The sequence below is a fragment of the Saccopteryx leptura genome, chromosome 3 (assembly GCF_036850995.1).
Source record: "Saccopteryx leptura isolate mSacLep1 chromosome 3, mSacLep1_pri_phased_curated, whole genome shotgun sequence".
Taxonomy (NCBI): domain Eukaryota; kingdom Metazoa; phylum Chordata; class Mammalia; order Chiroptera; family Emballonuridae; genus Saccopteryx; species Saccopteryx leptura.
Window position 1 is genome coordinate 94,589,894 of NC_089505.1, and position 18,795 is coordinate 94,608,688.

The window sequence follows — 18,795 nt, forward strand, 5'->3', positions numbered from 1 at the left end:
GTCGCTGGCTCAAGCAAGGGGTTACTTGGTCTGCTGAAGGCCCACGGTCAAGGCACATATGAGAAAGCAATCAATGAACAACTAAGGTGTCGCAATGAAAAACTGATGATTGATGCTTCTCATCTCTCTGTTCCTGTCTGTTTGTCCCTATCTATCCCTCTCTCTGACTCTCTGTCTCTGTAATAAAAAAATAAAAAAATAAAAAATCCTATAAAATTACACTGCTTATGTCTTAGATTTGTTAAAACTATAAATAACGAAGGGTCATATTAGATGACATTAGACAAACAAAAAGGGTAATAACTGGAGCCACATTTTAATTTCCACTAAAGGAGTTAAGTTTCAGATATTTCTCATACCTTTCCTGAACTAGCTATTACAACAAACGGGAAAATTTTGAACTGAACCAACTGGTATCAGGCATAAAAGAACATTCTTTCCCTCTTGATAATCCATACCTCCAGAACAGAAGTTAGCAATGTCCTATAACTTCTGAAACCTTAATTTGTGTCCATTATAATGTTCAATAAAACAATTCATGATTTCATAACTAAAAGGGTCAGGGCTCATTTATCTCACCATTCCTCAAAGATCAACGCTTAGCAGCTGCTTCCTTTATGTAGCAAAGAGCACAGTGCCTTTATTTATCAAAGAGGTAGCAAACATTCTTCTTCTCTATTTGGACTGAAAACCCAGCCAACAGCTGGGCCCCATGAGGTTCTTAACCACATGTATTTTAATCCTATACTAAAATAAGGCAATCGGTATTTTCCTGCTTCTCTTTGAGCAAACAAAGGTTTCTGGAAGAGGAAGGCACAGCCCAAACTACGCAAAGATAATAAGACTGAAACGACAAGTTTCACACACTGTGTTTTCAATGTCCAGAAGTCAATTATCAACAAGCTCAGAGAGGAAGGGAGTCAATTTAGGCAGCTAAGTTTAGAACTCAGATATAATGGAATGAGAAAATAGCCATCAATAACACACTCAAATATTTTAGGCATCCTAGTGAACTTTGTTTATTGTCTATTTTTATTTAAGACACCTACATGGTTTGGGTGGGAGTAGGGGAACCGGACAAGTTCAATGGGCCTTTTTGAAAAAATCAAGAATTTAAGCAAATACCAGTGCTCAAGTAGTCACTTCCCTTTTACCAAAGTTCTCCACCCAAAGAGAGTATTTTCCTTTCAGAACAGCTAGACCATTAGAATGTGCAATACAAAAGTTACAGTTCATTGTACAGTATAAATACTCTGCTAAGAAATAACATTAAGAATGTTTATATCAATTGCTAAATCTCTTCACTCTTCAGAAATGGGTTTGATTGATCCATGAACAATTATTGCAAGATACACACCTTAAGTTAGTATCTAATAATCCCTATTCAAAGTCAAATATTCACAGTTACACACACAGCAAGTGAACGGTTTTTCAGCATCCCAAACACTTCCCTCCTGTATTACAATCCTCTCAGGAACAAGGTCTTCCAGTTGTTCCATATTTTCCATGGTGCCTGGTGGTCACTCAATGAATGATCACTGTAACTTTTGTACTTTCAGGTGCTAAATTCTCCTGTTTCCCCACTTGTCTCCAGGGAAAGGTCCTGAGGCATTTATGCCATGCCATCCTGTGTCTCATATCTACAAGCCAGGACATATTTGATAAGACCTGTAATTACATAACTATGGAACAAGCCAAATTGGAGACCCAGTCCAGGCCTGCTGGCTATTGCAGGAACATTATTAGCATGCGTGTGGAATGACCTGACCATATTTGGAGCCTAAACCCTAAAACCTTTTGCATAGCAAGACACCCGAAAAGGCCCTCCTCGGTTAATCAAGGCCCGAGTGATTCATCAGGCACTCACCAAAAACCAGGAGAACTGGTTTCATTTTACTTCCACTGCCTTTTTAGTCCTAGATTCTTTTTTCTTTTTTACTTAGGAAAGAAGCTGTACTGCTCATATCTTTGTTACATTTAACTCTGCAGAATTTAATAAATTATCAACTATGAACCAGGTATTATGAAAAGTACACATTTGTCTCAAGACACAGAACCTGTCTGTCCTCAAGTAGACTCTAATCTTGTGAAGGAACAGCATCATCATCCTACTGTTTTGCAGTTGAAAGCATATTTTTTTACAAGTGTTTCTTCAATCAATTTCCTAGCAACCCCATGGCATAAGAATGTGTTATGCACATTTTACAAATGAAGAAATTGTGGGTTACAGAGCCAAGGAACTTGCTTCCCAAGTCCAAATTTCTTCTGCATGCAGCTCATACACAGGCAATTATGGTAAGAGACAGAGACAGATGGCTGTAAACAATAAGGGGAGAGTATGAAGAGTGTATTAGGGGAGTACAAGCAGAGGGTGAAAAGAGCTTAATCTCCATGGTGGAAAATCTGAGAGTAGTTTTTGAAGATGGTATCATCTGGCTTTGTTTCTGAGATGTTTTAGACGATAGGACATTTTCAGTCAATTAATGAGAAAACAACAAATCTAGAAACAGAAGGGAAAGGGGGAATGAAATCAGAGCATCCAAGAAAAGCCTTGAAGGAGGGAACTGGAACACATGACAGGAGTCTTGTGTGCGTGCAGTCTGACTGGGTGAGGACGCGGCAGGGAGTGAGGCTGACAAGGTGACAAGGTGAGCTGGGCTGTGAAAGCAGGTGGAATGGAATCTCCTACATGTAGTGCAGGGAGGCCAAGGCTCTCTGGTGGGGCAATGATGAGGCTGCGTTTATGTTTCAGATCTGCAGTGCTTTCCTCGGGGCCTCCTGTCATTGTGGGCAGGATCATCCCACTCACTGCAGGACATTTCGCATCCCTGGTCCTTGCCTACTAAATGTTTGTAGTGCTTTCCAGTCGAGACAATAAACAATGACTTTACACATTTCCAAATGCCCTAAGAAGTGGCACTGTCCCCAGTTTTAGAGATGACTGCCAACAGTGTCCAGTCCATGCCAACAGTGTCCAGTCCAGGTTCAAATGAAGAGGGAGGAAAAGCAAGAAGACTATTTAGACAAGATTTAGGAAGGATGTGATGATTATATCATACATGTGGGCAACAGGGGAAAAAGGAAACACATGAGAGATTGCTGAGACAACAAAATCAAAATCAACAGAATCTGACTTTGGTTGTTGAGGGAAAGAGAGGAGTTGAATTATAACAAGATTTCAAGTTTGTTATAATTGAAAGAATGATAATGCCATTAACTAAATTAGGGAGAGGAGAAAATTTGGGAGGTACAACTGAATTCTGCTTTTAACTGACTAAATATGAAATGTGTTTATCTCTGTGGTACTAGGAGCAAAGAACTGGAGATGTGGATCTCGAGCTCAACATGAGCAGGGAATAAGAAATAAAGTTGAGCCTGACCAGGCAATGGTGCAGTGGATAGAGGGTCGGACTAGGATGCACAAGACCCAGGTTCGAAACCATGAGGTCGCCAGCTTGAGTGTGGGCTCATCCAGCTTGAGCGCAGAGTTGCTGGCTTGAGCGTGGGATCATAGACATGACGCCATGGTTGCTGACTTTAAGCCCAAGGTCACTGGCTTGAACCCAAGGTCACTGGTTTGAGCAAGGGGTCACTCAGTCTGCTGTAGCTCCCCGGTCAAGGCACATAATGAGAAAGCCATCAAGGAACAACTAGGGAGCTGCAACGAAAAATTCATGCTTCTCATCTCTCTCCCTTTCTGTCTGTCCCTCTCTCTGTCTCTGTCACACACACACACACACACACACACACACACACACACACACACACACAACAAGACACAGAGGCACCTCTTTAAAAAAAATCTATAGCACCTTTTCTAGAATTTCAAGTAAAGGTATGAAAAAACTTTTAAGTAAAAACAAGTGTCAAAACCCACGAATCTCTGAACTTCTGGGAGCTTACTCACTGTACTAATTCCTTTCCATCTCCCCTTCAAACAACTGTCTCTATTTTGTGATAATACTTTTCTAAAAGCTAGTTAACTGAAAAAAAATTTTTCCTTCTCTCATCAGAAAGCTAAATTTGTTGCTCTGATAATTGTTCACCTCTGAATATTTCCTACTCTGGTTTTTACTTTACCAAGATTCATTCGATTTCCCTCACAGTTCTAAAACTACTTAAAAAAAATCGAAGAAAACTGTCTTCAGACTTTACAAACCTTGTCTCTATATCTCATTCCAATTATCTGTAGGTAATTGAAGTTATCCCTCCCTCAATAATAAATACTGAACCTACAAATGGATCTTCGCATCATTTCATTAAATATACTCAGCAAGGATTCGTCTTACAGTCTGTTGCAGTGATTGGCAAAGCGTGGTTGGTGGACTCCTGAAAACATTCAAGATCCTTTCAAAACTATCTTAATAATAATAGTAATTAGTCAGAGGAGGAGGAGGAAGAAGTAGTAGTTAACCAGCCCTTTCACTGTGTTGACTCGCACTAACAGTGCAGAAGCAATGCTGGGTACAAGTGCTGCAGCCTGTGCATGATCAAGGCAGGATACTCAATGACTCTAGGGATCACCGTGTTCTTCACTGCCACACACTGACCATTTAAAACAAACAAAACCAGTTCTGACTTCACAGATCCGCAAAAGAATCTCACACAATCTCCTTCCCAGAGGTCCAGAAATCGCACCTGAAGATCCACTGCAAGAGCACAAGTGAAAATAGCTCCATGAGAGAACTAAAAGCAGCAATAGTTGGGCCTATTCCTTTGATCTGTTTAGATCCAACTCAAACATAATAATGAGTTATAGCTATTTACTGAACTATATTCTGCAAACAGTGTATAACACATGATCTGGGGTAGCTAGCCTCTAAGATGGCGGCCAATGATCCTCACTTCCTGGTACTTATATTATACCTTTGGTCAGTCCCCGTGTGACCAATAGAACACAGCAGAAAAGATGGTATTCACCCCAGAGATTAGGTTGTAAAAGACATCATTACTTCTGTCTTGCTGTCTGTCTCTGCCTCTCTCTCAGACCATGTATTCTGTGGGGAAGTCAACTGCCAAGTCATGAGCAGCTCTGTGAAGTCGTGTTAGTAAGGAATTCCTCCTGTCACCAATTCCCTGAGTGACCCTGGAGGCAGGCCCCAGGCCCCAGCCCCAGTCAGGCTGCAGGTGACTACAGCTCTGGCTGTCACACTGACCGCAACCTCATGAGACAGCCTGAGCCAGAACCCCTTGGCTCAGCCACTCCCAATTTCCAGATGCACAGGAACTCTGTGAGGTAATAAATTCTTGTTTTAAACTGCTTAGCTTTGGGGTATTTTTATGCAACATATATAAAAAATACACCCTCCTTCCCCTCAAGAGTTCAAAAAAAAAAAAAGAATGCGTAGCCCTGATCGGGCAGCTCAGTTGGTTAGAGCATCATTCAACATGTCAAGGCTACAGATTCAATCCCCAGCCAGGGCACAAACAAGAATCAATAAGTGAATGTATAAGTAAGTGGAGCAGTGAATCGATGTTTCTCAATCTCTCTCTTTCAAATCGATTTTAAAAAAAAAGATACATATTCATAGTTAACAATGAAAGACATTGTGAGTTAAGTGCCAAATTAGAATTTCAGGCAACAACATAAGCTCAGAATAGAAAAATATTTTCTGTGGGCTAGGAAATTGAGAAAAGGTTGCATGGAAGAGTCAGAACTTGGACCGAGTCTACAAGGAGAGTCAGCTTCTGCTAAGTGGATGGGAATACTCCAGAGAGGAAGAAACGAGTATGCCAAGTGATAGCTTGAAAGAGGAGAACTCTTGGGGAAAGTTGGGAGATGAAGTGGTAAATTTAGACATAGGTCAAATTAAAGAGGACTTTAAATATAAGACTAAGTTTAGCTTTCATCTTGTAGACAATGGATAGGCACTGAAGTTTTTGAACAGGGGAGTAATACAATTAAAGCAGTAATTATGAAAACTTTCTGAGAGGCACCCCTCTCTCCTCAGTGAGCTCTCTTTTGACAGAACCATGAATAAATACACCTTTACTGGCCTAAGATATACCACATCTCAATTTCACTTTGATGGAGGGTTATGAATCATAATAGAATAAAATGTGTCTACATAAATCAATTAAAATGGAGAGTTAATTCTGGAGTAATTTTAAAACTCTAAATTACGTCTTTTGCCAGGATATTTCATTTATAATTTTACTATTTAAATTTGTGTTTTATTATCAATAACCTTCATGTTCAAATATTTTGTGTGACTCTAAATTCAGTGTTTGCTGAATATATATAATGTTAAAATGAAGAATTATTGCAAAACTTGGTGCTAACTTCTGGCCACTCTCTAAGCAAAACCTCAGAAATACCCTCATATGTGTCATTCCTTTCATTTTCCTCTTACATAATGTCAGATGTTTCAAAGTCTAAGCACAACACCTTGACTTCTTTGGAGTAGAGATACCACAAAAATTCAATGAAAAGCAGAATACAAAATTATACCAAAGTACAATACCTACAATGAATTTAGGCTCATGCTCTTCCCTAATTATGACTGAAAAGTTAATATAAATCCTCATTTTACAGACTCATCATTGAAAAGTCAAACAAAATATTGATATATACCTCCCAAGTGTTTTTTAGAAACAGGCAGGGTGGGATCAGCTTTCACAGTAAATACTTACTGTGTGAGAACCGCTGAGTGATCGGGGTTCCAGGATACGGGTAAGTTCGACTCTCCCACTGGATGTTTCCTTCCTGAACAGCCTTTATGAAACCATGGTAACACTGGTGAGCTACACCTAAAGACAAAAATAACAAAGGCCTTAGCCTAGACATTTCGCTTGAAAGTCAAGTTATTAAAATTGCATCTATTTAAATCTCATATCACTCTTATAAGACATAAGTTTCTTTGAGGAATTCCAAATGTCTTTGATTTTTTCATTCAAAAAAACAGAATCATAAACTTCCAAAACCAGAAGGTCCAATCCTTTCATTTATCAGGTTCAAGAAGGTAATGACTTGCTCATTCAATGTCTTGCTCAAGGTTACAACATTAGCTCATGCATAACTCTTTTCCCCTTTATGCTATATCATGATGAAACACATCAAAATATTGGCATTATTTACTCTAAAGCAAAAGGGCTAGAGGACAATTTAGCTCTATGATAAAGAGTATGGTGAAACAGTACCTGAAATAATGGGTGTTCAGTAAATATCTATCATTGGACCAAGGCAACTAAGCATTCTCCATCTTAAACAAGGAGATAATAATTAGTTTATAGTGGATTATTGTTATTAGTTATAACCAAGTTATTTATAATTAAGAAAATCTGTTTAAAAAGTAAGAACTTGGGAATATTTGAGATCTTGCACCCTGGCTGGATGGCTCAGTTGGTTGGTGCATCATCCAAAGCACAGAGGTTGCCAGTTCGATCCCCAGTCAGGGCACATATAAGAACAGATGGATGTTTCTGTCTCTCTCTCTCTCTAATCAATTAAATAAACAATAAAAAAAAAGAGAGAGAGATCTTTCTCCCTGGCATCATACTGTCAGTTTGACTCAAATAAGCTCACAAAAAAAAAAAAAAAGAGAGAACTTTAACTATAATGGTAGGTACATGTCATTGTACATTTGTCCAAACCCACAGAATGTACACCAAGCGTGAACCCTAATTTAACCTATGGATTTTCAGTAATGATGATGTGCCGATGTGGGTTCATAAATTATAATAAATGTACCAGTCTGGTGGGGTATGTTGATAGTAGAGGAGGCTATGCATGTGTAGGGACAGGGGCCACATGCAAAACCTCTGAACCTTCTGCTCAATTATGTTGTGACCCTAAAACCACTCAAAAAAATAGAGTCTATTTTATTTTAGCCTGACCAAGTGGTGGTACAGAGGACAGAGCGTCAGACTGGGATGCAGAGAACCCAGGTTCGAGACCCCAAGGTCGCCAGCTTGAGCGCAGGCTCATCTGGTTTGAGTAAAAAGCTCACCAGCTTGGACCCAAGGTCGCTGGCTCAAGCAAGCAAGGGGTCACTCGGTCTGCTGAAGGCCCATGGTCAAGGCACATATGAGAAAGCAATCAATGAACAACTAAGGTGCCGCAACAAAAAACTAATGATTGATGCTTCTCATCTCTCTCCTTTCCTGTCTGTCTGTCCCTATCTATCCTTCTCTCTGACTCTCTCTGTTTCTATAAAAATAAATAAATAAGTAAAGTCTATTTTAAAAAAGGTGAGGCCATGGCTGGATGGCTAAGTGGATAGAGTATCGTCCCTGCGATGTTGCTGGTTTGATTTCCAGTCAGGGCACATATGAGAAGCAACCAATGAGTGTACAACTAATTGGAACAATTAAGTGGAACAACAAGTTGATGCTTCTCTCGCTCTCTCTCCCTCCCCCCACACAAAAATCAATGAAAAAAATTTTTTTAATTCCTTAAAAATAAAGAAAAAGGTGAGAACTTCAGGTGTCTTGAACAATTTATTTTTCTAACACATGAAATCTTATTTGAGTGGCATTATGATTAAAGAATACAACCAGACTGACCAGGCGGTGGCACAGTGGATAGAGCGTCGGACTGGGACACGAAGGACCTGGGTTCGAGACCCCAAGGTCACTAGCTTGAGCGCGGGCTCATCAGGTTTGAGCAAGGCTCACCAGCTTGAGCCCAAGGTTGCTGGCTCAAGCAAGGGGCCACTCGGTCTGCTGCAGCCCCCCGCCCGTCAAGGCACATATGAGAAATCAATCAATGGACAACTAAGAATTGATGTTTCTCATCTCTCTCTCTTCCTGTCTGTCTGTCCCTATCTGTCCCTCTCTCTGACTCTGTCTCTGCCACACAAAAAAGAGCATAACCAATTATATTACATTTTAAAAGAATTTACATACTTAAATTTATGCCACCTCAGTAGATCCATAAGCAGGATCACTGTACTTATACGTGTTTTCCAATGATGATCACTACTCCTTGTTTGAACTCATAGTTATGAACTGGAATAGCAGACGGCATTGCCAAACATGCACAGGTGAAATATGTAACACAGATTTGCAAATGTTGAATTGAGGGAAGACAGTAATGAACAAAGGACAGATATATAATTATTGAAAGAAAGAAAAGCTGTCTTGGCAGTGACTTCCCCCAGAAGACTTGAAACTGTTGAGTACTAGGTTACGGTTCTGCTCTTAAAAAGAAGTCCAGCCTGACCTGTGGTGGCGCAGTGGATAAAGCGTCGACCTGGAAATGCTGAGGTCGTCGGTTCGAAACCCTGGGCTTGCCTGGTCAAGGCACATATGGGAGCTGATGCTTCCTGCTCCTCCCCCCTTCTCTCTCTCTGTCTCTCTCTTCTCTCTCTCTCTCCTCTCTAAAAATGAATAAATAAATAAATGAATAAAACTTGTGTGTGTCAACTATTTAAAGAAAAATATGCATAGAATAAAGATACTATTAAAAAAAAAAAAAAAGAAGTCCATAGTGCCTGACCTGTGGTAGTGTAGTGGGTAGGGCGTTGACCTGGAATGCTGAGGCCACCAGTTCAAAGTCCTGAGCTTGCCCAGTCAAGGCATATATAAGAAACAGAGTTGATGCTTCCCACTCCTCTTCCCTATACCCTCCCCTTTCTCTTTCTCACTCTCTCTCTCTCCTCTCTCTAAGATCAATAAATAATATGTGCCCTGACTGGGAATCAAACCAACAACCTTCATGCTTCATTTCAGGATGATGCTCTAACCAACCAAGCTATCCAGCCAGGGCACATTCCCAAAATGTTTAAATACATAAATCTTTCCACAGTACCTTTGATAAGTCGATACCATTGCTTGCAGACAAGGGCTGCAGTTTTGTGTTCTTGGTATGGTGAAAGAAATGACAGAATGTATTCTAAAACTTCTTCTGGTAGCTCAGACATGGACCTATTATGTCTAGTTTCCTCCACCTCCACTACTGGTTGGAGCTCCTCGTCTTGCTCCATTGGCCCTTCCAGCACAGTTTCTTCCTGATCCACCGCCATGAAACTGTCATCTTCACTGTCCGAGGAGCTGGCCATGACATTACACTTGAAAGCTAGAGTGGGAAAGAAACAAACATCAGTATAGACTGCTAGAAGCTCTGAAATAGTGCAGGCACGTGCACCCCAGTTGATCAGGTTTTGTTTGAGAACCTCAATATGAACTCTGTTCTTCAGCACTTCCCCACACTAGTTGTGAGCCACCTTAATTTGACAAGTGCAGCTGAAGTACCAAGCCCATCCCAAATATCTAACTCCTAAAGGCTTCTGATTGTATTTTTCTCTCCACTGAAAACCATGATAGCCGAGTTCTCCAACAATTCCCCTGACTCAAAGATCTGACTGGAATACCTTGGCCAGTAACATAATTTAAGACTTCAGTCTTAGAAAGAACTAACTGTGGGTACTATGCTACAAAGAGGAATAAGAATATTCTGGGCCCTGGCCAGTTGGCTCAGTGGTAGAGCGTCGGCCTGGCGTGCAGAAGACCAGGGTTCGATTCCTGGCCAGAGCACACAGGAGAAGCGCCCATCTGCTTCTCCACCCCTCCCCCTCTCCTTCCTCTCTGTCTCTCTCTTCCCCTCCGGCAGCCGAGGCTCCATTGGAGCAAAGATGGCCCGGGCGCTGGGGATGGCTCCTTGGCCTCTGCCCCAGGCACTAGAGTGGCTCTGGTCGTGGTGGAGCGAAGCCCCGGAGGGGCAGAGCGTCGCCCCTGGTGGGTGTGCCAAGTGGATCCCAGTCGGGCACTTGTGGGAGTCTGTCTGACTGTCTCTCTCCGTTTCTAGCTTCAGGAAAAAAAGAAAAAAAAAAGAATATTCTGGTGGATGTCCCAGGTTTGATTTACGGTCCAGGACACAGAGGAGAAGCGCCCCTCTGCTCCTCCACCCCAGCCCTCTCGTTTCTCTCTCTCTCTCTTCTTCTCCCCTCCTGCAGCCATGGCTCACAAGTGAATTGGCCCTGGGCGCTTAGGATGGCTCTATGGTCTCCACCTCAGGCATTAAAAAATGGCTTCAGTGTGCCTGACCTGTGGTGGCGCAGTGGATAAAGCATCGACCTGGAAATGCTGAGGTTGCCGGTTCGAAACCCTGGGCTTGCCTGGTCAAGGCACATATGGGAGTTGATGCTTCCAGCTCCTCCCCCCTTCTCTCTCTCTGTCTCTCTCTCCTCTCTCTCCCTCTCTGTCTCTCTCTCCTCTCTAAAAATGAATAAATAAAAAATAAAAAAAAAATTTAAAAAAAAAAAAAAAAATGGCTTCAGCTGCAACGGAACAAGGGTCCCAGGTGGGCAGAGCATTTCCCCCTAGTGGGCTTGCTGGGTGGATCCCAGTCGGGGCACCTGCAGGAGTCTGTCTCTGCCTCCCCTTCTCTCACTAAAGAAAGAAATAAAAAAGAATATTCTGATAATGTGGTTTTAGAAATAACAGTTTTTCCAGCTCTTACATAAGACAATTCACTTAGGGGATAATAAACGTTCCAAGAATGGACCTAACTAGCCAAATACCAAATACAAGGCAATATTTATTAGAAAACATCACAACAGCTCCAAGACATAAAAAACTGGCATACAAATGCCCTTCAACAATAGAAGAGAGCGATTGGGGTACATTCACACAAAGGAATACTATTCAACAAGGAGCCACAGATAAACATACAGATAAGTCTCTCAACATAACACTGAACAAAAGATCCTGAAGAGTACATACTACATGACCATCCTATCAAATTCAAAACAAGGCAAACTAATTTATGTTTTTGCAAGTGAGAACAGTGGTTACCTTAAGCACTGGGAGGCTCCTGGGTGCTGGTAAAGTTGTTTCCTGATTGGGTAATGGTTACATAGATGGGTTCAGATTGTGAAAAACTCACCAAGCTGAATACTTAATGCACTTCTCTAAAGTTTACCAAAATAAGCCATGATCAAGTTACCTCTAATGGAGGTAATTAATTTTTAAAAATTATTACAGATGCACCTGACCAGGTGGTGGCGCAGTGGATAGAGCATTGGACTAGGACACAGAGGACTCAGGTTCGAGACCCCGAGGTCGCCAGCTTGAGTGCGGGCTCATCTGGTTTGAGCAAAGCTCACCAGCTTGAGCCCAAGGTCGTTGGCTTGAGCAAGGGGTCACTCGGTCTGCTGTAGCCCCCTAGTCAAGGCACATATGAGAAAGCAATCAGTTAATAACTAAGGAGCTGCAACAAAGAATTGGTGCTTCTCATCTCTCTCCCTTCCTGTCTGTTTGTCCCTATCTGTTCCTCTCTGTCATTAAAAAAAAAATTATTACAGATGACTTTAAACCTTTTTCTTTGTGTTAACTGTATTCCCAAATTTTCTGGAATAAGAACATGGTAAAAGGTACACACAGAGACAAGCAACACATTTACACCACTCCCCAGATGTTCCGTTCAATGACCGAGGTAAAAAGAGTAAAATAAAGGAAATAGGATAATTTATGTAGGAAGCATATTGCAGGTTAGATTATCCAGAAAGCAGATGCTAAAATACAATTAGGAATGAAAAACATTTAAAGGAGAGAACTCTTGTGAGAAGAAAAGACTTGGGCAGAGGAACCATCAGACCACAACGCAGATCTGACAACACTTGTCCAACAGAAAGCTCGGGAGCAGGAACAGTGGGGGGACTGCAGTACTGGGCCAGAAGACAAGTCTCTCCGCCACTGCTCACCCAGCCCTTGGCTGGGGCTGCTCTGAGAAGAAGGGGAGCTGGGCTCCAAAGCTGAGGCAGTTGAAGGGACTTAACAGTTTTCTTTAACTACACTCCTTCCAGATGGGCAACAAGTCCTTTCTTGAAGGGGCACCTGAGTTAATTTTATTATTATTTTAAATATCTTTATTCCCCTTGATGATATGCACCTGCCCAGACCATTCCCTAGGCCAGTCACCTCACAAATTCTCAGTATTTTCTCTAACACTGATGAATATAGTAAAAAATAATAAGGAAAGAAAAGTGATTTTTTTTCTTTTCTTTTTTTTTCTGAAGCTGGAAACGGGGAGAGACAGTCAGACAGACTCCCGCATGTGCCTGGACCGGGATCCACCCGGCACGCCCACCAGGGGGCGAAGCTCTGCCCACCAGGGGGCGACGCTCTGCCCCTCTGGGGCGTCGCTCTGCCGCGACCAGAGCCACTCTAGCGCCTGGGGCAGAGGCCAAGGAGCCATCCCCAGCGCCCGGGCCATCTTTGCTCCAATGGAGCCTTGGCTGCGGGAGGGGAAGAGAGAGACAGAGAGGAAGGGGGGGGGGGGGAGACAGAGAGGAAGGGGGGGGGAGTGGAGAAGCAAATGGGCGCTTCCCCTATGTGACCTGGCCGGGAATCGAACCCGGGTCCCCCGCACGCCAGGCCGACGCTCTACCGCTGAGCCAACCGGCCAGGGCCGAAAGAAGAGTGATTTTGAAATACTTTGGAGCTTTAAGAAATCTGAACCGTTCCAACAGGCAAGGGGTTTGGGGAGAGCAAGGACTAGAAACTTCCTACCTCATCTCTACCACTCCTGTAATTCACATACTAATTTTGTACAACACCTTAAACACTGGAAGAACAATCACATTCAGGAAAATGAAGACGTAAATCAAAACTCATAAAATTGCTTCCAAGACAATTTATTTTCCAAATTAGCTCATGATACTGCAGTGTGCCAAGGCAAAGTGGCTGCTGGCATCCTGATGACTATGAACAACCAACCACCTGGACACAGTGGAGCAGCAGGGGGCAGTGGCAAAGGTGGGCCAGCAGCAAATCCCTGTATCACCCACTGTAAAGGAGAACTGTCATATGTAAAAAAAAAAATCTCACTTGTTTTATATTTTTTAATAAATTGTAAATTGTATTAGATGAAGGATCATAGATAATCAGGCCCCCGGCCTCACTTTGGGTGAGCTGTTTTTGCCACGCTTGCTAGAAGAAAGGCCTTTCCATTTCCAGCCCTAACTCCTGTCCAAAAGAATACAGTCGTGTAAAATATAAAACAAATTAGAAATTTTTTTTCTGGCAAAAAAAGGGCTGCCTTTTCCTTTTTTTCTTTAAAATTTTATTTATTCATTTCAGATGGGCAGGGGGAGAAAGTGAGAGAGAGAGAGAGAGAGAAGCAGGAAACATCAACTCCCATACATGCCTTGACCAGGCAAACCCGGGGCCCTGAACCTGCGACCTCAGAGTTCCAAGTCGACACCCCATCCACTGCGCCACCACAGGTCAGGCCAGGCTGCCTTTTTCTACTGGAAAAAAAAAATATCACTTCCCATATTCCCTCTTCCTCCTTCCCCTAAAAGTTACTATTTCTTATCTCCCATTGACTATCTTTCCTAATTTATTGACTTTCTCATATTTTTAACCCCTACTCAACTCTGAAATTCCACAAAGTCCAAAAAAAAACAATTCCTTGAGTTTGGCTGCATTTTTCACATTTGAATTAAATACAGCACTTCAAATACATTTGTTCCCCATGCAACATCTTGACAAATTGTGAGCCTAGGGTCTGCTTCAGAACAAACTGAATCACATTGGCTGCAAAAGGTTATTTATATTACTTTTTCCCCAAGCAAAATAAATCTGTTTGGCTTAGTAAAACAATTTACTTACTTTCCAAATAATCAGCAAGCCCAAAGAAAGGAACTCACACTTCTGTAATACCCAGCTTGAAGCAATTCTCACCATTTAGCCATTTCACTGTGCACAAAGGCATCAAACCCCATACCCCTGAGGGCATATCTGCTAACGTGGCCCTGAGCACACATGCCAACAAGAGCACACAGGGCTGGCTCAGATGCAATTCCTCTGTAATTACTCGCCCAGCATCAATTTGTACAGCCCTTCATTTTCACTTCCTTGATTAGGTAATCAAATCACCACTCATATTCCCAGAGGACACAAAGGCATTTTTGAAACAGTTTTCCTTTCATTTTTTCATGCCAAAAGAAGCCCTACATGTAACTGTATTAACAATGAATGTGGTTTTCATTAAAGTCTTTAAAAGAAATCTTCCTCACCTTTCACAGCTCTGTTAGGCCTTCTCAGTTTCCCCAAAGTGAGAACCCACAATCTGAAGTCAATTAACTTGACTACTTGAGGGTACAGACCATCTGCCTAGGCACCTCGTCTCACTAGGACTAGACATTCAAAGGAGCCAGGGTTTATTAACATTTCTACTCACAAAACCTTTATGCTGACTTCACATTATTTTATAATAGAAATTACATCATTAGTACATGCAGGAAATAGCAGAGCCTACCCATATATGTCACTGGATGTTGCAAACATATTTTATTGGTCAGAATGAATATACTTCTCTGGTCCTTGAATTTTGACCTTTTACGGTGTACACTGGCCTGAGAGTCTGCTGCCAGACTCTGGACCCACTCTCAATGACCCTTTGCTAATTCAAGAGGAATGGTACTGAAGAAACCATTTATTAGGCCCATTAGTGTCTTTTTCTTTGAAAAACTACTATACTATATCCAACTAAATTCAAACCAGCTTTGAAAATCCTTCTGAAATACAAATTAAGGTTAAGATTCTGAGCCCAGGAAATTTGGCTACTGTTTCTAACTATAATGCTGTGTGACCCAGGGTAGGCAACATAGAGAGAGTCAAGAGAGGAAAAGCTCTCTACCCCAAAGTAATGAAAGTTTCCTGCTTACTTCATAAAGATTTTGTAAAAATAACATTTCAAAAAACTTCTGTGAACTCAGAGAAATGAATTAAATTGTAAAGAATTAAAACTGATTCAAAGAAATTCAAAATGGAAATGAAATAACTTTCTCATTTGAATGTAATTGCTAGTCCTAGTATATAATATTTGATTAATGGTGCCTGTGATTTCTATACAACTAGACATTTGATAATCCTCTTGGAGTAAACACATTTTATGAAAATCAGAATATATTTCACTTACCTAAAAGGAAGCTAAAGATTTAAAATGCAATCCACCTTATTCACAATTTCTGCTGTATGTGAAAATACTGTGCTTCTCACATATACTGTAACTCCCATGGGAGTTACAAAAAGAGGCTATGCCACTATTTCCTCTCAAAGCGATTAGCCCAGTAGGAGCCAACGGCACATAAATAGAGAATACCAACACAGGACAGTTCTGTGGTACAAAATGAGAAGCTTTAACAGTTTAGGAAAGGAAAAGATAGCTTCCAACTAGTTACAGAGACGCAAGCATTGAATAAGTAGGATTTCAGACAATAAAATGGGAAAAGGTAAAGGCAGAGGCAGATTAAGGTTGGTTGAGGCTCCAAGCGCAGAAGAAAATATTGAGCTCCTAAGGGCCCAATGAAGAGCCCACCTTTCATTAGAAAAAAGTGTCAAGTTGGGGTTTTGCGGAGCTCAGGGTGCCACTCAGTGCGCCCACCGTAAATACACCTCTGGGTAAAGGAATAAAATATTTTTAAATTCCTGTCTCTTGAACCGATACTCTTTGTCACTTAAAGAATCACTGTTAAGACAAAAGGATAAAAACCATTTTTTACAGCCCTGGCTGATTAGCTCAGTAAGTTAGAGCATCATCCCAAAACACTAAGGTTGCAAGTTTGATCCCCAATCAGGGTGCATATATGAAGCAACCAATGAATGTACAACTAAATAGAACAATGAATGAATGCTTCTCTTTCTCTCTCTCCTTTCTTCTCTGTCTCAAGTCAATCAATAAATAATGTTAAAAAAAGAAGAAGCCCTGGCCAGATAGCTCACTTGGTTAGAGCATCGTCCAGAAGCACAGAGGTTGCTGGATCAATCCCTGGTCTGAGCTCATACAGGAACAGATATCCTGTCTCTCTCTTGCTCTCACAGTAAAAAATAAATAAATACAATAAAATAAACAAAAAAATTTTTAAAGAAAAACTTTTTTATTCTATGGATGTTTTATCACATGCACATACTACTTAATTTTTTTTTTTTTCTGAAGTTGGAAACGGGGAGGCAGTCAGACAGACTCCTGCATGCTCCTGACCGGGATCCACCCAGCACGCCCACCAGGAGGCGATGCTCTGCCTATCAGGGGTGTCACTCTGTTGCAACCAGAGCCATTCTAGCGCCTGAGGCAGAGGCCACAGAGCCATCCTCAGCACCGGGCCAACTTTGCTCCAATGGAGCCTTGGATGCAGGAGGGGAAGAGAGAGACAGAGAGGAAGGAGAGGGGGAGGGGTGGAGAAGCAGATGGGTGCTTCTCCTGTGTGCCCTGGCCGGGAATCGAACCTGGGACTCCCACACGCCAGGCCGACGCTCTACCACTGAGCCAACCAGCCAGGGCCAATATTTTATCTACATTAACAGATGCTTATAATCTGGAGACTCCTTAGTTCCTAACAGTCAATGTTTTGACAAAAAAGTCTAGAAACAGAATAATTTGGCATAACTACTGTTACTATTAGCAAACTGTGAGCTATTCTGACGAGAAAATTCAGAGAGCTGTTTCTACTCAGCATTCCAAATGTAATAACAGATATCAGCTGCAGTGAGTTTTTAAAAAACTTATCAGTGTGTTATGCAATTAAAATTCCCTTTAATGAAATAGAAAAATAAAGTGTTTCTCCAAACTACCCATCAGTATAATTTATCATTCTTAACAATGGCTCATATTAAATGAAACCACTTTATGACTACTACAGAGTAGTAGCAGAAATGGACCTATTCTCTGAGCCATTCTCTATAAATGTTCCAGCCAAAGGATTTGTTATTACTAAGCATAAATGGTCAAGGAAAATGTACTGGTTTCAATCATAAATGGAGATACTCTAGTAGGTTTGGCAAATTCTATATGGAGAACCATACATTCTAGCAAAATGTTTCACTTGGTATAAAAAGTATAATAGAACTGTAATGTCCTTATTTACAATTTATGGGAGCCTGAATTTTTAGATTTTAAGAGAAGATAGTAATAATATACAAAGTATAAAATAATTCTGATTGTGCCTGACCATGCAGTGGCACAGTGGATAGAGCATCGGCTTGGGACACTGAGGACGCAGGTTAGAAACCCCAAGGTCGCCAGCTTGAGCACAGGCTCACCAGCTTGAGTGCAGAGTTGCTGGCTTGTGCCCAAAGGTCATTGGCTTAAGTCCAAGGTCACTGGCTTGAGCAAGGGGTCACTGGGTCATTTGGAGCCCTTCCAGTCAAGGCACATATGAGAAAGTAATCAATGAACAACTAATGTGCTACAACTATGAGTTGATGCTTCTCATCTCTCTCCCATCCTGCCTATCTCTCCGTCTCTCTCTCTCTCTCTCTCTCTCTCTCTCTCTCTCTCTCTCACACACACACACACACACACACACACAAAGTATTCCAATACTAACAGAACTTTCTTTTAAAATTAGCTTACCCAGTTCTATTTACATCCATTTTTAGAAAATGCAACAGTGCCTGACCAGGCGGTGGTGGCGGCGCAGTGGATAGAGCGTTGGACTGGGATGCAGAGGATCCAGGTTTGAAATCCCTAGGTTGCCCTGTCCGGTTGGCTCAGTGGTAGAGCATCGGCCTGGCGTGCAGAAGTCCCGGGTTCGATTCTCGGCCAGGGCACACAGGAGAAGCGCCCATCTGCTTCTCCACCCCTCCCCCTCTTCTTCCTCTCTGTCTCTCTCTTCCCCTCCTGCAGCCAAGGCTCCACTGGAGCAAAAGATGGCCTGGGCGCTGGGGATGGCTCCATGGCCTCTACCCCAGGCGCTAGAGTGGCTCTGGTCACAACAGAGCGACGCCCGGATGGGCAGCGCATCGTCCCCTGGTGGGCGTGCCGGGTGGATCCCGGTCGGGCACATGCGGGAGTCTGTCTGACTGCCTCCCCGTTTCCAGCTTCAGAAAAATACAAAAAAAAAATAC

At 42.0% G+C, this 18,795-nt stretch overlaps 1 protein-coding gene across 1 annotated transcript in view; it reads right to left on the minus strand.

Moving 5' to 3' along the window:
- FBXO42 (F-box protein 42) overlaps positions 1-18,795 on the minus strand; it is an 81,020-nt gene that overhangs the window by 41,502 nt on the left and 20,723 nt on the right. The window contains exons 2-3 of the mRNA XM_066375182.1: positions 9,752-10,018; positions 6,634-6,750 (exon numbers count right to left, since the gene is read on the minus strand). Of these exons, the coding sequence (XP_066231279.1) occupies positions 6,634-6,750; positions 9,752-10,001 (367 nt within the window). The 5' untranslated portion in view covers positions 10,002-10,018. The remainder of the gene's footprint in view (positions 1-6,633; positions 6,751-9,751; positions 10,019-18,795) is intronic.